The 25,657-nt window shown below is 56.5% G+C and overlaps 1 protein-coding gene across 4 annotated transcripts in view; it reads left to right on the top strand.

Moving 5' to 3' along the window:
- GLI2 (GLI family zinc finger 2) overlaps window positions 1–25,657 on the top strand; it is a 253,944-nt gene that overhangs the window by 223,178 nt on the left and 5,109 nt on the right. For all 4 annotated transcript variants that reach the window (XR_014294838.1, XM_082630344.1, XM_082630342.1 and 1 more), the window contains exons 6-13: window positions 6,024–6,225; window positions 7,823–8,036; window positions 9,317–9,439; window positions 12,590–12,724; window positions 16,907–17,056; window positions 21,658–21,822; window positions 23,089–23,367; window positions 24,852–25,188. Coding sequence is in view for 3 of the 4 variants with exons in the window: in XM_082630344.1 (XP_082486470.1) it covers window positions 6,024–6,225; window positions 7,823–8,036; window positions 9,317–9,439; window positions 12,590–12,724; window positions 16,907–17,056; window positions 21,658–21,822; window positions 23,089–23,367; window positions 24,852–25,188 (1,605 nt within the window). In the remaining variant the exon portion in view is untranslated. The remainder of the gene's footprint in view (window positions 1–6,023; window positions 6,226–7,822; window positions 8,037–9,316; window positions 9,440–12,589; window positions 12,725–16,906; window positions 17,057–21,657; window positions 21,823–23,088; window positions 23,368–24,851; window positions 25,189–25,657) is intronic.

Genomic DNA, 25,657 nt, shown 5'->3' with positions numbered 1-25,657 from the left:
GTCGTCCCCCCTCTGCCGGGAGCCTCCTGGCCTGCAGGTGGTCAGTGAAGGCCCATTGCCCCTGTTCTTTAAGGAGTGATGTGGCTTTGGAAGGTGATTGATAAGCAGTCCGGGGATCCGAGGTTATTCTGCCTAGTGGTCCTCTAGAGGGCGAGGAGGTCACTGCTTGTCACTGGGGCCCTAACGTGGAATTTTCTTGCGTGATGCCGTCTAGTATTGGTGATTTAACGGCGGAGCCGCATCCGCCACCCCCCCCGCCCCACCACGCTGAGGAGCTTGAAATGTCTCCGCGTGAAATGTTGTGTGCTTACAGCCCGTATTTCCTACGAGCTGTATATTTTATGGTCGTATTGACACTCACTTCACTCGGGTGTCGCCTCCGTTCTGACGCCCGTTCCTTATGCTGCCTGCGGGTCTGGGGAGGTCTCAGGAACCAGTTACACTGGTCACGCCACCGAGGGGCAGGGGAGCTGACGGAGGGGCTGCCAGAGGCCCCATCCTGGGAGGGCGTCCGCACCCAGCCTGCCGACAGGAGGGAGACGGGGGGCACGGTGCCAAGGGCAGGCTCAGGCCGAATGGTGTGTCCGGCTCACCTGGCAAGCCTGCCCAGAGTCTCGTGGGACAAGCGTTACGAAGTCACTTTCCAGTTGAGGGGCCTCGAACCCAGAGCCCTAAGTTTCTTTGTCTCCATCACAGACCTGGGAGATGCGCTCGTAGGCCTCAGCCCCACACCAAAGGGCTCCAAAGCCTCGGCGCTTTCTACCCCCCGCAAAAGGGGGTGTGAACAGCTGAGTGTGGGCCAGGTCAAGGCCCTCAAGCTGGATTTCCTTAGAGCATCTCCTTAGTGAGTCCAGAAACGATCCGGGCGAGGGGCTGGGCCATGCAGGAATGCTCCCTAAGCAGTGGGGATCAGGGCTCACAAGCCCTGCCACGAGACTGTGCCCTGCCGTCCCCAGGGAAGGTGCGTCCCGGCCCCGAGGAGGCCCATCCGGAGCTGTGGGCGCTATGCTGCTCGGTAGTCCATAGTGACCCTGAGGTGGGCGCTCTGGGCGCATCTTCTGGGTGAGGAAACAGCGCAGAGAGGTCCAGCGACTCGCCCAAAGACACCCAGTTAGAGCTGGCAGGCAGGGTCGGAACCTGCGTCTGCCCGGGTCCCGGGCCTGTCTTTGCATTTCCGACTATCCCAGGGACAGAGATCCCCCCGCCCCCACGAGCACTCTGGGACTACCTGGGGTAACCCTGCTTTGGTGGTGTCTAGTGATCCTGCCCAGAGCCACAGGTACCACTGCCATCTCCCACCAAGATGCTGAGCTCCAGGAGACGGGGCTGAGCACCCTTGCTTGCGGCTCCCCCAGCATCAAGGCCCGTGCCTGGCAAACAGACTGCTGCAGGAGGGCCCGATGGGTGTGTGAGCTAACGCGCGAACGAGCGAAAGAAAGAACTAGCGGACAAAACGGCGTCCAGGTCAGGTGGCGTCTGGCGTTTGCCCAGGTGAGGGCAGGCAGGTGGCTGGTCACCCAGCGGCTGTCGGCTCTCAGAACGGGGGCATCCACAGATGAATGGACATGACGAGTCTGCCAATCCTGGTCATAAATCACAGGAGAAGCCACGGGAAATGAGTGCCAGGCTTTTCTTTCTATTTAGTAATTTATCAAGGGAAGAGGCGCATTAATAAACATATTTCCCTTGAGGGGAGGGCATAACAGAGATGAATATCACTGTCAGATCTGGCCTGTTTCGTCTTGTTAGGGGCACACGAGAGGGTGGGAATCCAAATATTAGTAGCAAAATCTTTTTTTAAGTGTATTACGAAGATGTGTGTGTATTTCTTACTTTGTATGATATTAGATCTACCCCCCTTCTTGTATCTTCCCATTTACCACTCAGTTCATAAGTAACAGGAGTGTTCTGGAAGATTCACTTTTATATCTCGGAGTTGCCTTTAAAGTGAGGATGAACAAGGAGTGAACCCAGTAAATAAGAATGAAGAAGCTTGGAGGACACCCGGATAGGCGGATGAGTGTTTAGGGACAGATGTCCTCCGCTGTGGCTCAGTCGTCTTCTCTAGATTTGCTGCCCTTTTCCCCATTATTAGCTCTCAGCTCACCCTGCTCACCAGAGAGGCCTCCTAACCCCTAAAGAAGCCGTGTTCATTCACAGTTTCATTCTGGAAGATCTGCTGGGTTCAAGGCACTGTCCGTGGTGCTCCCCCTGTGTCCTCAGGACGTACCTACTACACTGCCCCCATTGTGCAGATGGGCAAAGAGAGGCTCAGGAGGCTGAGTAATGCACCCCAGGGCAACCACTAAGGTTCAGGCTGTCTGTGTGCCCCCACTGGTGTGTGTGTGTGTGTGTGTGTGTGTGTGTGTGTGTGTCCCCGCCCTGGGCCCCTGCACCCAGGAGAGCCCTCCCCTGATACCTACCCTCCCCACCTGAGCATAGGCAGTGCGGGGGCAGTTCTGGTGTCCACCTCCCTGCTTTCCTATCATTCTCTACTTCCCCCGGCTGCGTGGCCTTCGGCAAGCTACTTGTCTTCTCCTTTGTAAGATGAGGCTCATAATAGTTCCTTCTTTATAGGACAGTTGTGAAGATTAAATGGCTTTATACTTGAAAATGCTTAGAACAGTCCCGAGCATTCGCAGGGCACTCAGTAAATATGACTCTGGATGGCTGAGCCTCCACTGTCCCTTGACACACCACGCCTCTGCCCCATACCCGGCTTTTGGCAACTCCTATTGGACTCACCACCGAGCCAGCCGGATCCTAGTGCTGGGATATAACGGTGAGCGGGGGGACCGAGTCCCTAGTTCACAGAGGCGGGAGAAACAGAAGCAACCAGACATACACAAGCAGGTGCGAACCCCCGAGCTGCACCTATTCACAGAGGGGGGACCGTGGTGCCCTGAGAGCGTCCCAGGGGGACCTGCCCAACTGCAGGAGGTCAGCGATGGTTTCCTGGGGAACGTGATGACCCTGCTGAGGGCAGAGTACTGCAGACAGAAGAAGCAGTATGTGCAAAGGCCCTGTGCAGGAGGCTGGAGAGGGAGTCAGGGGCACCCACGGAGCCACCGGGTAAGCCACACTGAGGACTTGTGCCCTTTTCCTAATAGCAGTGGGAGCTCTGGAAAGGTTTGGGGTGGGCAAATGCAAAAACATGATCTGATTTGGCCGCAGTGAGGAATGTGTATTGGACAGCAGTTAACTAAGCGCCCCGGGATGCCCCAAGCACGTGGGGGGCTGGGCTGGTGGAAGTGGGAGATGCAACTGTGAAGGAGGTGAGGAGGGGGAGGCGTCAGGCCAACTCCCGGGCCCCCCCCCCCCGCTCTGCTGCTCTATGGGTGGCGGGCGCCTGCCGAGCCCAGCCCTCCAGGAGATGAGCAGGGTGGGCTGAGCTGCGGCTGCCCTCAGACGCAGGAGGCCAGGTAGGCAGCTGGCTGTCAGGAAGTTCTCTATCAGAGCCGCTAAAGTGAGGACTTAAAAGCTGTTTGTGGTGAGAGCGTCTTCCTGGCCCCGCCTCTCCCCTCTTCTCTGAAGGTACACTCAGGACAGAGGAAAGCCACACAGCAGGGCTTCTTTGGACCTTGGTCCAAATCCTGCCCTTGAGCAAGTCGCTAACCTCCCCAAGCCTCATTTTCTTATCTGCACAGCTGGGTTTGCATTTGGGGGGGCAGTGATGGCCGTTCATTGCAACAGTGGATCTGAATGTCACTAAGGGGTGGCTGTCGCTGGCTGTTGCTGGTTCCGTGCACCAGAATTCAGAAGCAGGGACTTATCCAAACACCACACCAAAGGGACACACGCTGTCTCTAGTTGCTGATGGGCTAGGACACATCTCTGCGGTCCGGGATGCTTGTTCAGATGGGTGGTCATGTCTGCGGCACAGCCCAAGCGCCGGCTGGGGAGGGGCTGCTCCGTCGGACCCTGTGAAGCAGAATGCGGTTGTGTGACCTTGTGTCCCTAGGCGTGTGGGCTGGGGTCCTTCCCGCCGCAAGACCAAGGTGGTGACACGGCCCGAGTGTGTCACCTGCTGGCCTGGGTGCCAGCCGTGCTCCCAGGCCCCTCTGCGGGGCAGAATGAGCTGGTGTTCACCAAATGGGAGCACCTTCCGTGAACCCACCGTAGCTCTGCTTGCTAAGAGATCTGTAAGCCCCAGGCCTCAGAACCCAACAGAATCAACGGACGGCCAAAAACAAATATGTTCAAGGGAAAGAATACCCTGAGTAACTCAACCTTTTCTCCCAGCTGGGAGCTTTCCCACAGGCGCTTCATCCTTTCTGGTTGAAAACAAAGTCTGTGATTACACGCGTGCACTTGTACAGACATACGTGCAGGGTACTCACCCGCAGCTGGTCTTGGACCCAGCATCCTTCATCCACAAAGGAGATGGTTAGCAAAGAAGACCCCAGAATCCCCTTCCAGCCGGAGGATTCTGGTGGCCCAGCCTTAAAGGGGCTTCCCAGATTTGCCAGCCAAGGATGGGGTGGGGGAAGGGCTGGGCGTGGTTGCCCCCCAGGGCAGGGGGCAGTGGGCAGGGGCTCGGCCGAGGCTGCTCCTGTTGGTGGTGGTGGGCTTTCTAGGGGGTCGGTTGGTCCTGGGAATGCGGGCCCAGAGAGTCACAGGGTGTTGCTCCTGCCCTCAGTTCTCCTGCAGTGGTGGAGACAGCCCACTGACTCGCAACCCCGCAGCCAGGACACCCTGCATCTCCCTGGAGGAGGGGACCTATGGGGTCTGGGCAGGGCTGAGCAGGCAGAAAGGAGGAAGGCGGGTGTCGCAAGCCCGGGAACCGCCGAGCGCGGGTGTGGGTGCTGATGCGCTCTTCAGCACAGCCCTGGAGGTCGGCACTCGGGGACCCTTTACAAAGAGGAAACGGGCCCAAGGAGGGTCTGGGCAGGATGGGAACCTTGGCATGTGGATTCTTGTCCAGCGATGTGGTCAGACCATTTCTCGGCTGCTGTGTGCCCAGAGGCGAAACCAGAACCCTGGTTGGGAGAGGAGGGGCTGTCAGGAGGAGCGGTCTGGGGCCCCTGGTCCTGAGGAGCGGGGAGCCCGGTCTGGGGGCAGGCCCTCCTCCCTCCCTGCAGCTCCGTGTGTATGTGTGGGGAGGGGGAGAGCGCGCCCACGGGCAGTCGGGTAGGGCACCGCGCGCGTGCGTGCACGCGTGTTTAAGGCAACAGGTCCCCGAGGCCCAGGCGACTCCAGAAGGGAAGGGCCTCGGTGTTGGAGAGCCGTCTGTGCGCTGCCAGGCTGCCTTTTGCCGTGGCATCCTGCGTCCTCCCCACCCCAGACCGGCCAGGAGTCTAGGGCCTCTGCTTGGCGAACGTCCGATCGGGGCATTTCGGGGCGATCCTGGTCGCAACGTGATCCGTGACCCTGGAGCACGTGACTCCTTTCCCTCTCCTTCCTGTGGAAAAGTCACCCGCTGGGATGCTCTACAGCAATAAAAAAAGTTGCCGGTTCCTGCCACGCACAGCTGCGTGGAGAAACCTCACCGATAATGTCGGACAAAAGAAGCTGTTGGAGAAAAAGCATTGATAATTCCATTTACGTAATAGACAGATACGCAAAACAGGCAACGCTAAGCTGAGTGTGAGAGGCCAGGTTGGTGGCTGCCCCGGGGAGGGTCCGGATGGGGCAGGGGTGCTGCTGGGCGCTGGCCGGGCCGTGCTTCTTGGCCCGCTGCGGGCTTCACTGGTGGGTTCCCTTTGTGAGAGGCCACCGAGCAGTTCACCTACGGTTTGTGACTTGGCTGTTGTGCCTCAGGCGTTGCTGGACCCGGTCTCGGCCTCTGCGTGCCCAACAGGACAGGCACTAACACAGATCCTCAGCACACCAGGTGTGGACCAGGCCCATCATACAGATGAGCAAACTGAGGCTGAGAGAGGCCCGTGCCCCAGAGCCGCCAGCTGGACAGGGGCGGATCCGCAGTGCCCATCAGACTGTCCCCACCCCCAGTCCCCTTCCCCCGTCACGTCACCCCCACAAGTGCGGTCATGCTGACGCGCCTTGGCTTGGCTGTCCTGCAGTGTCGCGTTTCTCCAGCCCCCGGGTGACGCCCCGCCTGAGCCGCAAGCGGGCGCTGTCCATCTCCCCGCTCTCGGACGCCAGCCTTGACCTGCAGCGCATGATCCGGACCTCGCCCAACTCGCTGGTGGCCTACATCAACAACTCGAGAAGCAGCTCGGCTGCCAGCGGCTCCTACGGTCACCTGTCGGCCGGCACTCTCAGGTGAGCCCAGCCCGCGAGCCGGGGCCAGGAATGGAAGCTGGGCTGGGGCCCAGTGGAGAGGGTCCCCGCTGGCCCCCCGGGAGAAACACAGGACTTGTTTTGGGGGGGGGGTTTATTGAAATATAGTTGATTTACAGTGTTGTGTTAGTTTCTGCTGTACAGCAAAGTGACTCAGTTATACACATATATACATTCTTTTTCATATTCTTCTCCACGTGGTTTATCACAGGATATGGAATAGAGTTCCCTGTGTTCTACAGTAGGACCTTGTTGTTTATAGGACTTGTAAGTCAGTCTACTTTCGACTATTCTAGGAATTCAAAACCAGTAGTGATGACATTGAAACATGCCAACATTTGGGTATATCTTCATGGGCCTCTTTTTCACTCACCAAGTGATTTTTAGTAAACCTTACCAGGCCTGTCGTGAAAAATTCCATCATGAAGTCAAAGGGGACTTTCCTAGTATTTCAGCAGTGTCACTGACCAGCACTGGGACCGCTGGAGGTGTGACACTGGCTTGGCCTGCACGCCTCTGGGCTGGCAGACGTCTCCCTCTGTGGTCACCTCACAGGCAGTCCTCACCATCACCGCCCGTCCTGTCCCCTCTGTGCAGCCCTTGACTCTTCAGAGGATTCAGACCCCAGCCAGCTTGGCTGAAACCCATGTCCTTACCCTGGCCCTCCTGAAAGAGGCCAGGGTTAGAGGAGCTTAGGAATGCCAAGAGAGCTCAGCCCAAGGACCCAGGGATAAGGGATGATAACAATTATATCAGTTATCTTTTGCTGTGTGACAACAAAACAAAAACAAAAACAAAAAAAAACCCCGCAGTTTCAAACAACGAGCAGTTAGCCTCTCGCACCATTTCCGAGGGCCAGGAGCGCGAGACTGGCGCAGCTTCAGGTCTCTTACGACGCTGCAGTCCAGATATTGGCCAGGGCTGTGGTCCCCTGGAGACTTGACTGGGCCTGGATGTCTGTTTCCAGGATGGCTTGCCCTTGGGCCTGTTGGCACAGGCTTTAGTTCCTCTTCATGGGAGCCCCCTCACATGCTGCTTGAGCGTCCTCACAACATGGTGGCTGGCTCCCCCTCCCCCCCGCCCCCAGAGGGAGTGACCCCAGAGAGCAAGGAGGAAGCCACGGCATCTTCTGTGACTTAGCCTCGGAGTGTCCTGTTCTGGAAAGAGTGGCCCGTATGCAGGTGGCGTGGTAGAGCTCCGAAGACAGAGGACAGGGGGAACCGGAGGGCTCGGGACACACTTCCTGGACGAGGGGGCATTAGAACAGGGTTCAAATAGTCGGGGAGCATCAGCGATGCAGGGGCGCATCTCAGGCGACAGAGCAGTGAAGGGCCAGGGACAAAGGCTGCGTCCTGGGGCAGGGCCTGGGGGCTCCGCACAGAAGTGGAGGCCTGAGACGGCCGGCAGTGGGGAGCCACGGGTGCTTGAGTGGGTAAAGCCACGGTGACGGGGCAGTCGGCAGCGTGCCCGTCCCGATCCCCGGGCAGGGTCCTGTCTGCCCAGGCAGCGTGAGCCTCACAGAGTCCTGCCCCCACCCCGCCCCACCCCTCTCCATCACCTTGTCTGCCGTTCTCTGCAGCCCGGCCTTCACCTTCCCCCACCCCATCAACCCCGTGGCCTACCAGCAGATCCTGAGCCAGCAACGGGGCCTGGGCTCGGCCTTCGGACACACGCCACCCCTGATCCAGCCCTCGCCCACCTTCCTGGCTCAGCAGCCCATGGCCTTCACCTCCATCAGTGCCACGTCCACGCAGCTCAGTAGCAGCAGCAACTGTCTGAGTGATGCCACCCAGGTAGGTGGGGACGGGGGGCGGGGGGCCACCAGGTACTCATCCGCACCGAGCGAAGGCCAATCGTGGCCATCTCATGCCAGGAACCTGTGGAAGGACTCTGGGCACGGGTCTGGCTGGCACCGTACCTCTGGGCAGAGGCCACGTGATCAAACGGGCCTCCGGCTGGATCCCCAGTCAGGAGACCGGGGCTGGGTCCTCACACTGCCCTCACGCACCATGGGCCAGCACCCAGCCTCAGTGCTTTGGCTGCCTGTCCGATAAGCATAACGACTAAATGGAGAAACCCTAGCATTCAGAGTCAGGCATCGTACAGGGACCTCATACACGGCATGTAACATGGATGGCTGAAACAGGTAATTAATATTGTACAGCTTAGTTTGAGAGCATGAGTTTACCCAAGGCCATCTTATGTGACCTTCCCAACGGGCTTTTGACACGCCCAGGCCGGCTCGCAAGTGCTTGGCATGCTCGGTGCCATGAGCATTTGATGAATGAACAAAGTCCTGTTTTGCAGATGAGGAAATGCAGTTGGAGTCCTAGAGACAGTATCAGATAGTAGGAAGGGCGCAGGCCTCAGAATCAGATCGTGTTTTGAACCCTGACTTACCTGAAAGCTCTTTCAGCCTGAGCTCACACGCCTGCAGAGTGGGGCTGCCACCGGTACGGGGTCACTGAGCCTGGGCCCACCTGGGTCCTGGTTAGAGCTCACGATGACCGTCCTTGAGGTGAAGCAGCTGCCCAGGCCACCCAGCTGGCAGGGCAGAGGCTGGAAGTGACCACGTGCTGGGGAGGAAAGACCAGAGGCTGTGTGGTCTAGCAGCGGCCCTCTTCTAGAAAGTTCTCCCCGGGGCTCCAGGCGGCCACCTAGCCCCTCCCCCAGGCGGTGGCTGTCGGCTTTTGTCGCGTCCCCTGACACCGCAGCTCTAACCCACGGGTCCTGAGGAGCCAAGCTCTTCTGTCCTGCTCCCTGGACTGGCCGGCCCTGTTGTCCTCAGACCCAGAGCCGCCCCTGCCTGGGAGGGCTGAGAGGGCATTTCTCAAAGAGAGAGTCTCTGCTCCATCTCCGTTGGCGGGGGGGTGCTGAGTGGTAGGGAGGAGGGTGCTGACGGGCCCGGCCCTGGGCTCCCCGGGCTGTGCCCTGGGCACGAGGACCAAGCTGTGCAGCGACTCGGTTTCTGAAACTGCAAGCACAAGTGTTGGCCCGGATGGCCTAGTGGAGAGGGTCCAGGGTAAAGCCCAAGCAGAACTTTGGGGTGCCCCCCTGTGCTCCCCTCTCCCAGAACAAGCAGAGCAGCGAGTCGGCCGTGAGCAGCACCGTCAACCCCCTCGTCATTCACAAGCGCAGCAAGGTCAAGACCGAGGCCGAGGGCCTGCAGCCGGCCTCCCCTCTGACCCTGACGCAGGTAACCTGCTGGCCGTCCTGGCCAGGCTCGAACTGGGGCCGGGCCTTGTCTTCTGGGGCAGCTGCCTTGTGGCCATGACCCTGTTGAGAGTGGGTGATGGACGGCTGCCTGCATGAATGAATGAATGAGTGAGTGACTGGACCCAAGAGGGCGGGGCAGGCACGCCAGGAAGCTCAGGGAGGACCAGAACTTTGTCCCCAGCTCCCCGCACCCACCTCACACGTGCTCATCAGACGCCTGCCTGAGGGGGAGGGGGGAGGGGGGAGGGAGGTGGGGGAGGAAGACGGAGGGGGAGGGAGAGGGAGGGAGGGAGGGAGGGCTGCAGCTGTCTGTCCCCACATCACAAGCCCCAGGCCAACTGAGTTGCTCACAGCCCCTGAATGGCTCAGCCCCCCGCCTCTGTGCCCTCTCCCTGGAAATCTGAACCCCACCCTATTCCCTGAATAGTAAGACTCACATCTGCCCAGACACCCCCCACCCCTCCCCGCCACCCAGCTTCTAGGTCACTGTGTCTCCTGCGCTGCACGGTAAGCTTTGGAGAGGTGGCATTTGGGAACAGTGCCTGGTTTGGCTCTGCGTCACCGGGTTTGCCTAGGGCCTGGTGCGCAGCGGCTGAGAGAGAACATTCTCTAAGGACTCAGCGCACATTTGAGGGGGTGAGTGTTACAGTGCCTGGGAGGGGAGGGGGGACAGTTGCTGGCGGGACGGCGAGGAACCGAGCATCCCGCAGCCCAGAACGTGCCTGTGGCGGGGCTGAGACCCCAGTGCAGGTGTCTTTCTTTGGAGAGCCTGCCAGTTATTCCAACACCAAGCCGACAGGCACACAGCCCCAGCTCCAGGGGAGGGGGCGGCATGCATGCTGACCTCTGGGGCAGGCCTCTCGTGGTGGCCCGGTCTCCACCCGTTACTGCGGAATCCGCAGCTATGACACCACGGGTCCTCGGGGCCTCTGGCCCCCGTCTCCCCTACATCTGCCGGACCATCCTTTATCAAACCTGTAAACCGTAGGGCGTGCTCCAGGCACTTAATTTTGATGAAATATTGGGTTGTGTTATTGTCAGCCAAACAGAGAGGTTGGTGACAAATTCTTCTCCCCTCACTGACACCAGAGCATCTCTGCGTGATGCATGGTTTCCACGCGGCTGGCCATCATCAGGGGCCGTTGAAATTGATGAGGACGGTGAGCATCTACGGGAGATAAACTCACTGGAGCCATGGGGCCAGGGCTGCGGGGAGGCGCTCAGCACCGGGGAGCCCCCTGCCCCGCCCCATCAACCCGGGGGGCTGCAGAGCCCACCCTCCTGCCCAGCTCCACTCCTACCTCGTGTCATGGAAGGACAGCCGTTTATCACGAGGAGGTTGTCACCATGTCACTCAGTGTCCTGACTCTGACCTGACTCCTTTGCTCCCTGACTCATTTGCAAGGTGGACGGGCTTGCTTTCTCTTGGCAGCAAATGCAACAGAACGAATCCCTTCTCAGCTTCAGCCCTCGGGTTCCTGGGCTGGGGTGCTGCTCGGCTGGAGGCCCAGGCCCACCCACCGCCCCTGCACTCTCCTCGGATCATGTCCACGTGACAGCTTCTTCCCGTCTTCTCTGAAATAAGCAGGGCAGGCAGCTTGAGGAGTAATACGTCTATTTCCAGTTTTTCTGCAAGTGCAGAGGCATTAGGGGGCCCCAGCCCTCCCACGGCTGGAGATTCGGGAAAGAGGCCTTCCTGCCCCTGCTTTTAATGTGGACCCAGTACTGCCCGGGGACTTACTGGACAACACGTCCTTTTCCTTTTCCAGAACACGTGCATTAATTGTAAGGTGCTCTGGGAGACGACACTCAGAACCCACCCCCTGGAGAGACCTCTGCAGCCCCAGTGGAAAGCCAGTCTGGGGTGCGAGTCCGCACCGGCCACAGGGTGGGGGTCACAAGGCCAGTTTCTGCTCCGAGAAGTGGACTCAACTTCAGGAGGGAGGCTGGGATGGAGGCTGCAGTCTCCGCTTCATTGAGTCCCTGTAGCCTTTGGGAACTGGGGTGCCTGTCTCTGGGGAGAGGGTGTCTGTCCCCTCTTAGCCTGAGCTATAAATGCTTTCCCCTGAGGCTCTTCTGAAAGACAGACATTCCTGCCATTTTAGAAATCGTTTAGAAGTAAAGCAGGTCCCCCTAACGTCTGCCCCTTTGCCTGGCTTTGCTCTGAGCCTGCCCCACAGGCCAGAGGATACTGGGGAGGCCTCAGCCTGCTCTGGAGGGCCTCGCCGGGCCTCCTTCCCAGCCTGGCCATCTGTGCCTCTCCCCAGGTACCCGTTCCTGGTAGCACTCAGCCTGTCCCATGTGCCCGCCTTGGAAGCTGCCCCTGGCCAGCTCTGTTGGCGTCCGCTGGGATGGGGGGGCTTGTGGGGTTGACCCTCAGTCTGTTGCTGGTTTGGGAAGAAAAGCCTTTGTCCTCTTTGAAAGGAATTTCGGGTGCCTGTGATCAATGGAAGGCCCATCTCAGGGGCCTTTCCTTTACCTTGAAACGGGCATACGTGGGCCCCATCGTGGCCGGGAGACATGAGCCCAGATCTGGGCAGCCTCAAACTCACTGTGTCCTGGAGGGAGCCGGTCGGCCTCTGCTGGAACGTCAGGGTGCCCGGCTGTCATACCAGAATACAAACACCCGCATTTTAGGGCTGTTACAGGGAAGCCCGATGCTGGGAGAGTATGTGAGTGCCATGTGTGCCCTTGGGAGGAGGGGACAGTGTGAGGGTAAGGCCAGGCCAATGCGTGTGGAGTTTCCTCTTGCCTCCAGACAGGAGCCGACCCCGCACACACTCTAAATACAAATGCCTGCCGCCCCCCTGAGCCTGGGGGGCCTGCCTCAGCTCTCCCCAGGGAAACCCCACCCGATAAGCAAAAGTCACTGCCCTCCTGTCTCCTGTCCTCTTTGCCATGGCCATTGACCCAGGATTGATGGGACTCCGTGTGGATGACCGGCCAGCATGTGTGCATGCTTGTGCGTTCATGCCTGTGATGTGCGTGTGAGCACGGGCGTGGCCCCACCTAGACCAGCCCACGGGTCCTCAGCACAGCCTTCACGGGGCTAGAGTGACCTTCCTCAGGGCCAGGTGGCTGGATGTGGCTCATGTGTGTGTGCTTTGCACCCCCACCACCCCCACCCCAGGAGCAGCTGGCTGACCTCAAGGAGGACCTGGACCGGGACGACTGTAAGCAAGAGGCGGAGGTGGTCATCTACGAGACCAGCTGCCACTGGGAGGACTGCACCAAGGAGTATGACACCCAGGATCAGCTGGTGCATGTAAGCCCCCGAGCACCCTGGCCTGCCTGCCGGGACCCAGCCCAGGCCCCTGCTAGAGAGAAGGGGCTCCCGGAGATGCCTGGGCCACCTCCTGTGCAAGTGGAAGGCGTGATTAGTTACTTAGGCCGTGCTTGTTTCTAAAAGGGGACTTATAAGTACGTATGTAGTACAAGAGATTAACAAAAATAATGGAAAATTAGAAGGAAAGGAACAATAAAATGAAGCCCAAAGTAAAGGTAGTATTAAAAACCAAGTGCGTAACTTGGATCGATTACTTGAGCTCTTTGTGCGTTGGTTGTTGGTTTTCTCCTCAGTGGTTCTGTTTTAGGTTGTCCTAGAACTAAAGGAGTTCATTTCAAAGTGCTTAAAGGAGCTCATGACACCAAATAAGCATTTAATAAGTTTGAGCTAAAATACAAACTTGAGAAACATCAAAAAAAAAAAAAAAAAGAAACCAAGTGCTCTGAGCTTGGTCTTTTTTTATTTTTATTTTTTTCTGGAGCTTCCTGGCAGCCAATGCAAAGAGGGAAATAAGATTAGGTAAGCCAGCCAGCATCCACAAGATAACAACAAACCTGACCCTGAAACCTGAAAGAAGTTTCTCCCATGGAGGGAGGAGTTGGTCGTGTCCTCTTGGAGACCATGCACGCACAGATACCCAGTGTACATGGGTGCAGCTGGGTGTTTACACCCATACAGGGAGGGGGCTGCTATATGATGCCTGGGTGCTGACGGATCAGAAGATCAGAGAAGGCCGCGGGAACTGGGTGTGCCCTTTCAGGGTCTGCCTGTAAACTTTCTACAACAGCAGCCACTGTGGGCTTACTCATGCAGTGCAAACAGCAGGAACGGGAGCTCAAGGTAGGAGATGCCTGGCTTCCGACCTGGCTCCACCACAGCTAGCCAAGTGGTTCTGAACAAGTGACGGAACCTCTATGAGCCTCGGGTTTTTTCTCCTGTAAATAGAGGTGAAGCCCACTCTACAGAGGGGTGAAGGTTGACCATGATACCAGCATAAGCACTTAGCAGAGAGCAACCCTCCATACACGGGCATTCCCTCCTGGCTTCTCCTCCCTGTTCCCCAGGCAGGCCCCGAGTGGTTCCCTCTTCTCCATCCAGGAAAGAGATTAAAGTCAAGAATAAACCTCCCCCAACCCCAGTGCACACTCCTTGGTGAGTGAGTGTCTATAAAGGTGAACCTACACCAAGCTGGAAGCTCAATTGCTGGGTAGATCCCCACTCGGCAACTCTCTTACATTTTAACCAATTTAATTGTACATTTGAGTTAGCTACCTGACATTTTTTAAATATTTAAAAAATTATGTAAGTATTATATAAACATGTTCTCTTTATAATCAAATTGAGCACTATGGAAGTATACAAAATGTAGAGTAAAAATCCCCCTACCCTCTCCTTTCTCAACTCCAGAGACAAGCATTGTCCAGAGTTGAGCGTGGATCCTCCAGATGGCTTCTGTTCACACGCACGCACACACACACACACGCACACACACACGCTGGTCACACCCAGGAGCCATCCCACAGGAGCCACCTCCTCCCTAGCTCTGTGAAATCAACATTTAAGACACCACCCACTCCCCCTGCTTCCTTTTCTCATGGGCTTGCTCTCAAAGACTGTAGGTTTCTTTGGTGTTGGGGTTTTTCTCCCCACATTCTCACCCAGGGGACTGGACTTTCCCAGCAAACCCATTGCCGCTGACATCAAACCTGTAAAGCAGGGTCTTATCTAATCCCCCTGGGACTCAAACATAATTTTTCAACCAAGTGCTCTGAGCTAGAGTTCACATACACATCTTTTTTTTTTTTTTTTTTGAGCTTCCTGGCTGCCAGTGCAAAGAGGGAAATAAGATTAGTTCAGCCAGCCAGCACCTGCAAGATAATAACACCTCTTTGGGTTAAACAAGTCTTGAGGTGGAGTAGGGGCCACTGGAGCTGTGAGCTGTGGGACAAATCAGATAGATGAAAGGGGGAAAAGAGAAGATCTGGAGCCAGGAGGGGTTGCAGGCAGAGAGGTGGAGGGAAGGCTGTAAAAGATGCTCAGCAAGGAGTGGGTCAGCCCTAAAGAGCGGGGAGGGGATTCCTCAAGTAAAGGCAGGGGGTCCAGGTGTGGGAAGAAGGGTTCCAGCTGCAGGCTCCTGCCTGGGTCCCGAGGCTGTGGGTGACCACCTGCAACTGGCCCTGAAAGGAGCAGGTTCCTGTGTTGGGGTGTGGGGAGCAGGCTGGTCTGCTCAGCTCCGTCTCTCTCTCTGCTCCCTGGGAAGATGGATGGCCTGGGCACGCACGTGAACTGGAGCCCCTAGTCAATTAACAATTTGTTGCTAAGCAAACCAATAAGAAAAAAATGAAAGGTATTGTCAGGAAGCATTTTTATCATTTGAAAGGCTTTCAAAATGGAAAGTGAGGCTAATCTAGTAAGATTTCCCTGGTAGTTCAAAGCGCCGTAGATTTTGCTTGCTCTGATGTCGGCATTTGGATGCATGACGGTCCGGCCTGTCACCCAGGGCGCCAGGGCCCAGTGGTTTTCTGTCTTGCGGGAAGAAGATGCTGCTGGACCCCAGATGCTCAGCTCCGGCACAGCCTTGTAGGTTGCAAGGTCTACAGAAGCGCCGTCCAGTAGAAAGACACCACCGGCCCCAGTGCCAGCCCCACATGTAGTCTTACATTAGCTAGGGGCACGTTTAAGCAGAGTGAAAGGAAACAGGTAAACTTAATTGGATTCATGTATCAATATTTTGTTTAGCCCAATATATCTAATATTATCCTTTCTGCATGCAGTCAATATATCACAAAATTATTGAGATATTTTACAACCTTTTTTCATTCTCAGTCTTTGAAACAGGTGTGTGGTTTATACTTACAGCCCATCCTGGTCGGGACCAACCACCTTTCAGGGGTGCAACAGCCACGAGTGGAGAATGGCCACCAAATGGGACAGTGTGGGTCCAGACGTGGTGGCAGAGATGCCACCATTCCCACTCCCCAGTTAAACAGACAACCTGAAAGATTAAGGACATAAAGGTCCTGAGGCCCCACCCACGTATCAACACATCCCAAAGCTCAGAAGTAGTAAGAGCCCTGCTCCAGTGAGGACTGCAGCCTTCAGTTAAATCATGAAAGCAAGTAACAAAACCAAATGTCCTACTCAGGGCGGCTTGCTGCTCTGCTACCTGTGACAGAAAACCTCCGTGGCCTGTTGCTCCCCATCACAGGGAGAAACTGCCCCCCGGGGGGCGCACAGGTGATGGGCCCAAGGCAGAGGCCAGAAGGCGTGGGGGCAGGGGCTGAGAAGAAGAGAAAAGTCCTCCCCATGCTCCTGACCCAGGGCAGTGCTGGCTGGGGTGGGTCTGAGGCCCACTCGTCCAGGGAAGGCTTTCTGGCCATGCACTTCCCAGCTGCGCCTGAGATGCGCCCCCCACCCTGAGCACCGAGGGCCCCCACCACCACTGCAGGATCAGCTGGATGTCTTGGGCTGTCCCGCCTTGCTCTCCTGGGCCGTTTTGTCCCCCGGGCAGCATCACACAGTGCCCAGGGCACACCGTCAGGGTCTGACTCTAGCTCCATCCTGGGCAGGCTACTTTAACAACCTGGGCTTTTGTGAAAAGGGGACAAAGCTGTCATCTCATGGGTCCCTGTCAAAAAGAGAGACGAGGATGCATTTATGTTTCTGTTATGATAAAAATGTTAGGGAATTCCCTGGCGGTCGGGTGGTTAGGACTCGGCGCTTTCACTGCTGAGGACCTGGCTTCAACCCCTGGTCGGGAACCAGATCCCACAAGCCTCGTGGCCTAAAAGAAAAACAAAAATATTATTTAAAAATTTCTGGAACCATAGGGACAAGCTTGGGAGAGGCTGCTCATGCCCCCACTGTGTGCATGTCTGCAGCTAATGAGTGCCTCCTGTTTGCAGCCTGGAAGCATCATCATAACCATCAGTTCTCCATAGACCAGAGCCTAGAGCCCAGACTGGAATGAGCGGGGTATCTGTGACCATCATGGAGGGTCACTTTGATGACTAATTGGAAGATGCAGCCCAGATAACTCACGAGGAGGCATGGCCGGCACCCGGATGCTGGCCCATGCGGCGGCCGGTCTGCATAGACCCGGTGGGGTCTGGAGGGGTGGGTGGACGGGCTCACCCTTCCCTGTGGGCTTCTTCCCGGCAGCACATCAACAACGAGCACATCCACGGGGAGAAGAAGGAGTTCGTGTGTCGCTGGCAGGCCTGCACGCGGGAGCAGAAGCCCTTCAAGGCGCAGTACATGCTCGTGGTGCACATGCGCAGACACACGGGCGAGAAGCCTCACAAGTGCACGGTGAGCGGCCGGCCCATCGGCCCGCTGACGGGGCTGGTGTGGGCGACCCGGGCGGAACGGCGTGGGGACAGGCCTTGCCGACAGGCTGTCCTGTCTGCCCCCGCCCAGTCGTGGGTCCTGGGGGCCCCTCTTCTGTCTGTCTGTCTGCTGCCCCAGAGCTTTGCTTACTCTCCCTGAGGGGCAGCGCGTGCATCTCGGCACCTGCGGGGGTGGGGGGGGTGCTGGCGTCTCTGGTTGTGTCTGCGTTACCAGGAGCCCCACGGCGCAGCGGTGCCATCACCCAACAGGGTGACCCCGGGCAGGGGGCCAGCTTGGTGGCTCCCTGCAGCCTGTCCTCCGCACAGAAAAGAGTTTCACTGGAGCGTCCCAGATTGAGCGATGACGGATTAAAAGTCACTTGGGTTGAGTTTCTTAAAAAGTGGGGACTTAGTGATAAGACCTTTTAGACAGTCTCCCTTATGGAGTCAACAGGATTTGTGACGCTATTGGGTTGGCCAGAAAGATCGGGGAAACCCAAACGAACGTTTTGGCCAGCCCGATGTGTTTGGTTTGGTGAGACCTTTTTTTAAAATTTTTATTTTATTTATTTTTGTCTACAGCAGGTTCTTATTAGTTATCCATTTGATCCATACTAGTGTATATATGTCAATCCCCATCTCCCAGTTCCTCACAGCACCACCCCTCCCCCGCCACTTTCCCCACTTGGTGTCCATACGTTTGTTGTCTACATCTGTGTCTCTGTTGCTGCGCTGCAAACCGGTTCATCTGTACTATTTCTCTAGGTTCCACATATATGCGTTAATATAGGTGAGACCCTTTTTTTTTTTTTTTTTGCGGTACGCGGGCCTCTCACTGCTGTGGCCTCTCCCGTTGCGGAGCACAGGCTCCGGACGCGCAGGCTCAGCGGCCATGGCTCACGGGCCCAGCCGCTCCGCGGCATGTGGGATCCTCCCGGACTGGGGCACGAACCCGTGTCCCCTGCATTGGCAGGCAGATTCTCAACCACTGCACCACCAAGGAAGCCCTAGACCCGTTTTTAACACACAGGAATGGCTCCCTCTTTCAAAGAGCGGTGACCCCGTGATGCACTCCTGTGGCTGTGACAGAGGCCTCTGGGAAATGCTCTTTGTGAATTACCGTATGTCATAGATTCTGAGACATACACTTCGTTCTCATTTTAATGAGTCTTAAAATCGGTGGTGTCCAGGACTCAATGCAATACACTACCTTTGTGGGCAAGGTTTTGGTTTTTTTACATTGAGATAGAATTCACATACCATAAAGTTCACCCTTTTTTTTAAGAATGTACAATTTAGGGCTTCCCTGGTGGCACAGTGGTTGACAGTCCGCCTGCCGATGCAGGGGACACGGGTTCGTGCCCCGGTCCGGGAGGATCCCACATGCCGCGGAGCAGCTGGGCCCGTGAGCCATGGCCGCTGAGCCTGCGCGTCCAGAGCCTGTGCTCCGCAATGGGAGAGGCCACAACAGTGAGAGAGGCCCGCATATCGAAAAAAAAAAAAAAGAATATACAATTCAGTGATTTTGAGCGAATTCACAGACTTGTGCAGCCTTCACCACTAGCTAATTTCAGGACATTTTCAACACCTCCCCAAAAGAAACCCCATACCCACCAGCAATCACCCCCATGTCCCCCTCCCCTGCATCCCCTGACCACCACTAATTTGCTTTCTGTCTCTATCAACATGCTTATTCTGGGCAGTTCATAAAAATGGAATCAAACAATGTGTAGCCTCTGTGTCTTTTCCTTCATTGAGCATGTTTTCAAGGTTCATCCATGTAGTATCATGTATGAGTATTTCATTTCTTTTTGTGGCTAAATAATATTCCACTGTGGACAGATCACAGTTTTTTATCCATTAATCAGTTGGTGGCTATTTGCACTGTTTTCACTTTTAGGCTATTAACACTGCTATGAACATTCACTTTCAAGTTTTTGTGTGGCTATGTTTTCAGTTTCTTACCTATATACCTAAGAGTGGGTCATAGAGTCATAGAGTGGGTCATTGCTGGGTCATAGAGTAACTCTATGTTTAACTTTTTGAGGACCTGCCAAACTCTTTTCCAAAAAGGTGACAGTATTTTGCATTCCCACCAGCCATGGGTGAGGGTTCTGATTTCTCCACATCCACACCAAAACTTGTAGTTACCTGCCTTCCAGTTACCTAGTCATCCTAGTGTGTGTGAAGTTGCATCTCATTGTGGTTTTGATTTGCATTCCCCTAATGACAGATGATTTTGAGCATCTTTTCGTGTGCTTATTGGCCATTTGTATATCTTCTTTGGAGAAATGTCTACTCCAATATTTTGCCCATTTTTAAATTGAGTTATTTGTCTTTTTGTTATTGAATTGTAGTGATTTTACTAGAGCCTGATTGGATATATGATTTGCAGATAGTTTCTCACGTTCTGTAGGTTTTCTTTCTTTTTTTTTTTTTTTTTGCGGTACGCGGGCCTCTCACTGTTGTGGCCTCTCCCATTGCGGAGTACAGGCTCCGGACGCACAGGCTCAGCGGCCATGGCTCACGGGCCCAGCCGCTCTGCGGCATGTGGGATCTTCCCGGACCGGGGCACGGACCCGTGTCCCCTGCATCGGCAGGTGGACTCTCAACCACTGCGCCACCAGGGAAGCCCCTGTAGGTTTTCTTTTGATTTTCTTCATGGTTTCCTTTGAAGCATAAAAGTTTTAAATTTTCTCAAAGTCCAATGTTTTCTTTGCTTGTGCTTTTGTTGACGTATCTAAGAAACCACCGCCTAATCCAAGGTCACAAAGGTTTATCCCTATATTTTCTTCTGTGAGTTTTATAGTTAATAAGTATAGTTTTATTTATATAAACATATAAATATATACGTGTATATATTTAGTAAGGTAGTTCTTCCATTTAGATCCTTAATCCATTTTGAGTTAATTTTTGCAGAGGGTGTGAGATAAGGATCCAACTTCGTTCTTTCGCATGTTGTTACACAGTTGTCCCAACCCCATTTGTTGAAGAGACTATATTTCCCCCATCGAATGGTCTCGACACCCTTGTTGAAACCCAGTTGAGCCTAAATGTATGAGTTTATTTCTTAACTCTCAGTTCTCTTCTGTTGAGCAATACATCTGTCCTTATGCCAGTACCACACAATGTCTTTTTTTTAAATTGATGTACAGTTGATTTACAATGTTGTGTTAATTTCTGCTGTACAGCAAAGGGACTCCGTTATACACATATATACATTCTTTTTTATGTTCTTTTCTATGATGGTTTATCCCAGGAGATTGGATATAGTTCCCTGTGCTCTACAGTAGCTTGATTACCATAGTTTTGTCGTAAGTTTTGAAATTGCCAAGTGTCAGTCTTCCAAATTTGTCCTCCTTTTGCAATATTGTTTTGGCTCTTCTGGATCTTTTGCAGCAAGTTATTTTCTTAACACCCCGAGTGGTAGCAAACCATAGCCCTCTGATATGAGCTGTGAACTGCAGAAACAAATAAAAGGCATTGGAGCTAAGTGTGCCCAGTCAAACTGGTCCCGAGTAAAGGGGAGGATGTGAAGAATGAGACAGTTCCTGCTGGGGTTTACGTGTCATTCTGGGGGCAATTTTCACAGCTACACTGGATGCAATGGCGGTGTGTTTGGAATAGGTACCTCCTGCAGTGCTCCTTCCTTCCTCCCTCCCTCCCTCCATTCCTGCCCCTGTCTCTGGCTCCCTCTTTTCTTCCTTTCCTAAAATGTTTATTGAGCACCGCACATGTTTCTCTTCCTCAGGCACTAAGTCCTAGGAACACAGAAATGAACAAGACCTAGAAAGTACCTGCTCTCCGGGAGCTTGTATCCTAGTGGGAAGGCCATATAACAAAATGATTAAGATAATTATAAACTGTGTTAGGGAGTATAAAGGGAAAAGGGTGGTATTATAATTAAGAAAACCAGAGAATTGTTCTCGGAGGAGATGACCTCAAAGATTGAGAGGGAGTGGGCCAAGCCAATGCCGGGGTGGGTGGGGGTGGGAAAGAGGTTCCAGCCAGAGGGGACAGTGTGCGTGTGCAAAGGCCACTCGCCGGTAAGAGCTTAGCGGGGTCAGGGAGCAGAAGGGACCGAGGGTGAGGATGGCCAGCTCCCTCAGGGACACGGAGGACTCTGGATTTTATTCTCAGCACATTCAATGCACAGAACAGTTCTAATCAGGGAGTGGTGTTGGGAGGGAGACCGTTGAAGAGAACATTTACAGATTATTTCCCATAATCATATGGGAAGAGTCTTTACAGTGTGCTGTTGATTTTAACGAGCAGAATAAGTAACTGAACGCTCGAGATGTTCCCGATTCGGGTTTTAAAAACGTGCGGGGATGAACTGCAGAGTCCCCAGAATGAGCCTTGCCGGGGCCGTGGACGGTGTCATTTTCTTCCACGTTTTTGCGACGTGTCATCTATATAGTCAGGAAGGAAGGTAGATGCTGTCGCTGAGACCCGTGCGCCCGGCTGCCCATGCGGGTCAGAGCGAACGCCGGGGAGGGGGAGGGGCCAGCGGGCCGGCCGCCAGGTCAGGCTCCCTGCGGTGGATCTGGGGCGCCCTCACTGACTGAACCCGCCTCTTCCCAGTTTGAGGGCTGTTCGAAGGCCTACTCCCGCCTGGAGAACCTGAAGACGCACCTGCGCTCCCACACAGGGGAGAAGCCGTACGTGTGTGAGCATGAGGGCTGCAACAAAGCCTTCTCGAATGCCTCGGACCGCGCCAAGCACCAGAACCGCACCCATTCCAACGAGGTACCCGGCCCCAGGGAGGCGGGCAGCGGGCGGGCGCACGCCTGGGGCCCCGCGGACACGTGCGTGAACGCATCACCCTCATCCCACGGCTTCTAGACGCCCGTAGGCCATTCGGTGCCCAGGTGCCACTTCCCCCCGCCCCCTGGTGTGGGGACTCAGCACGCAGCGGCAGCCCTGTCCCCCCTGACAGGCTGGCAGCGCGGATGACACGCTCCAGCCGCTCGTGCCGCCCGGGCCTGCGGAGCTGTCGGTCCCTCCCCGCGTGGGGCACAGAGCAGCCTCTGTCTCTCCTGGTAGCCAGAGCCCCAGGCAGGGCTGAGGGAGCCCAGGAAGGAAAGTCGGGTGGGAGCTCGTGGGAGCTCTGGACCCGCCTTCCGGTCCCTGCCCAGCCCCTCAACTGCCGTCACTCAGGTAGACTCAGGAAAGGATGTTTCTAAACGTTTTGATACAGTTTGGACCCCAAAGGGACCTGCTCCAATGCTGGCAGGAGGTTCGAGGACTTCCCAAAGGTATCTGAAGCCCTCAGAGTGTCTAAAGACAAGAGCTAGCCTCGGATAGGGGTGTGTGTGGGTATGTGTGTTCGCAAGTATGTATGTGCATGTGTGTGGATGTGGATGTATGTATTATGTGTGTGGGTGTTTACATACGTGTGTAAGTGTGTGTTTACGTGGATGTGTGTGCTTGTATGTGCATACATGTGTGTACCTGTGTGTGTGTATGCATGTAGACAGAGTATGTCTATATGTGGATGTTGCTGGTGTGTGTGTGTATGAGCTCAGGACCGAGGTTCAGAAACCCTGGGTTTTCATCCCACTCCTGGGTGACTTGGGGCCAGTGTCTTTGCCTCTCTGAACCTGTCTTTCCTCATGAGAGAGAGCAGGTGTTCGCGCTGTGTCACAGACGTATAACGAGGTAATACACTCGCTACTGATACCAAAAAGCCCAGCACCCCAATCGCTATGCAGATCACACCAGGCACTGTGTGTCCCTTCCCTCCACAGGCTCTGATCCATGTCCCCGGTCCGTGGTGGGGCCCCCTTAACCACAGGCTTACCTGCCGGAAAAGGTGGCAGGCGAAGCCGGCGGGGCGGGGCTCCTGCGGGGCGGGGCTCCTGCGGGGCGGGGCTGACGTGGCTGCGTCCAGGGGTCCAGCGCCTTCCGACAGTGCCGCCAGCTCTGCCGAAGGACGCGGCTTCGAGAGGACGGACGGTGCTCCCACGCGGAGTCTGCCTTCCTATCCCATCCGTAACGCCTCTCCTCTTCCAGAAACCCTACATCTGCAAGATCCCAGGCTGCACCAAGAGGTACACAGACCCCAGCTCCCTCCGGAAGCACGTGAAAACGGTCCACGGCCCAGATGCGCACGTCACCAAGAAGCAGCGCAACGACGTGCACCTCCGCACCCCCCTGCTCAGGGAGAACGGGGACAGCGAGGCCGGCGCCGAGCCTGGCCGGGGCTCCGAGGAGAGCGCCGAGGCCAGCAGCACCAGCCAGGCCGTGGAGGACTGCCTGCACGTCAAAGCCATCAAGACCGAGCACTCCGGGGTAAGCAGGGCTGCGCAGCAGAGGCCCGGTCCATACCCCGCCCCCAGGAGGCCGTGCCCGGCAGCACCAGGAGCGCAAGGATGTCCCTCCTCTTTCCAGCTCAGCTGGCCCCCATCGCCACCTCGGACCCCCACGGAACCTGTTTCGTGCCAGGTCCCGTGCTGCTGGGCAGCCCGTGGGTGACGGGGATGCCTCCCCCGACGCGGTCAGTTTGCAGGGGGCGGGGCGGTAGCCGGTGTCTGCCTTTCCAACCAGTACCCGCCGCCGCCGCAGCCGCCCCCGCCCCTCTGTCCTGTCTCTGCGTCCTTGCCCCTCTGGCCTGCACCCCTTTTGTTCTAACCACCTGTTCTTTGTCTCCACCTCTTTCTCCTGACTGTACCTCCCCTAAGGATAGACGGTACGGAGGTGAGCGGAGCGGCGGGGTGGGCTCTGGGCGCGCTGGCGCGAGTGAGGGGGGCTGGGGCGCTTGTCCGGGCTCCTGACGGCCGGGAAGGCAGGCACCGCAGGTGGGGCCGTCGGAACAGCTCGAGGCCGGCAGCAGGGGTCAAGCTTGCAGGCACAGGAGGAAGCAGTGGGGTCCGAGCCCACGTGAGGGTCAGGGCAGGGTGGGGGTGTGAATCTGGACTGCGGAGCAGGGCGGGCGTGACCTACAGAAGGCCTTGAGTGCCGAGGTGAGGGATGTGGGCCGTGCTGTGTGCAGCTCCCCTGGAAAGGTCTGGAATTTGGCAGCCTTCAGGTTAGAAATGAACCAAGGATGCTGCACCCCAGGTGAGCCTCATGTGGGCTCAGATCCCAGGTCACGGTGGAGGGAGCCCAGGTTCTGTGGGGTTCCACCCCGTACACGTGTGCCACGAGCTCTCGCCTCGATTCACCCTGTTGCAGAGGGAGGGCTGGTTTGGGGTGGCCACTCAGGTCAAGGGCGAGGGCTGTGTCCAGCAGCTGCACCCTCCGCGGTCAACCCTTCCCTTTCTAGCAACCCACCTCCGGCCTGCTGGGCAGACGGCAGGTAGCAGGCCTTCACTGTTTCTTGCTTTATCGAGCGGCCCACCCCCATCGCTGTTGTTGGGGTACTTGAGTCTCCTCTTTCCTGTCAATTTCGCGCGGCTGCGGCAGCCTCTGTGGGGCTCAGCTTCAAAGGGTCCACATACTGAAAGCTCTACAAGCAGAGAGCTCCGGCCCAGACGTTGACTGGGAAAGCTTAGGAGCATAGCAGGGGGCTAGGGCGGGTGGGTGGTGGGTGCCTGGCGATTACCCGCTGCCTTCTACTCGCCGGGTGGTCTCCATCCATCCACCGACTCTCTCCAGGAGTCAGTTTGGGTCCCGCTTACAGTTGGGGAAGCCGGGGTTCAGAGCAGTGATGCTTTGAAAGCTCCTCCATACGGCAGCTTCCTGCCCCCGGGTGTGCAAGGGTGCAGCGTGGGTGGCGGGGCCGGTGGGTGCTCGCACCCTCTGAGTCTGGTGCCTTCTCACCACGCTCCCCACAGCTGTGTCAGTCCAGCCCCGGGGCCCAGTCTTCCTGCAGCAGCGAGCCCTCTCCTCTGGGCAGTGCCCCCAACAATGACAGTGGCGTGGAGATGCCGGGGACAGGGCCCGGGAGCCTGGCAGACCTGACAGCTCTGGAGGACCCCCCGCCGGGGGCCGACGCCTCCGCCCTGGCCACGCCCTCTACCGGTGGCCTGCAGCTGCGCAAACACATGACCGCGGTGCACCGGTTCGAGCAGCTCAAGAGGGAGAAGCTCAAGTCGCTCAAGGATTCCTGCTCATGGGCCGGGCCGGCTCCACACACCCGGAACTCCAAGCTGCCCCCGCTGCCGGCAAGTGGTGAGTGGAGGCCCCGGGCGTGCAGGTGTGCCTTGGAGAAGATGGATCTTACAGGCCCATTGCACAGGTCAGGGAATTGAGGCTCAGAGAGGTGAAAGTGCTTTGCTCAGATCGGTGGCAGAGCTGAGACTCAGCCCAGGCCTGAGTGGCTCCAAAGCCCACGCTCTTCCGGCTACAGCATGCTGCATCCCATGAGCCCCAAGGCAGGCAGACCCAGCTCAGCTCTTGCTCTCCTCATGAGCCATCCACTTGTCTATCAGGCACCTGCCGCGCACACCACAGCAAAGGCCCTTGGCAGGACAGTGATACGTTCCCGGTCCCTGTGGTTAGACGGCCAAGTTACGAGGTGCCGGATGAGCGAGTAGCGCCGAGCACAGAGCTCAGGGCAGCTCGAGAGAAAGCAAGGCAGCCGGGGAGGTGCAGGGAGGGCGTCACGGAGGGGGCGGCCCTGTGCTCAGCCTCGGGAAGC

The sequence above is a fragment of the Mesoplodon mirus genome (assembly GCF_964341445.2).
Source record: "Mesoplodon mirus genome assembly, chromosome: 8".
Taxonomy (NCBI): Eukaryota; Metazoa; Chordata; class Mammalia; order Artiodactyla; family Ziphiidae; genus Mesoplodon; species Mesoplodon mirus.
The sequence above is the reverse complement of the archived record's forward strand: the minus strand, read 5'-3'. Positions and strand labels throughout refer to the sequence as shown.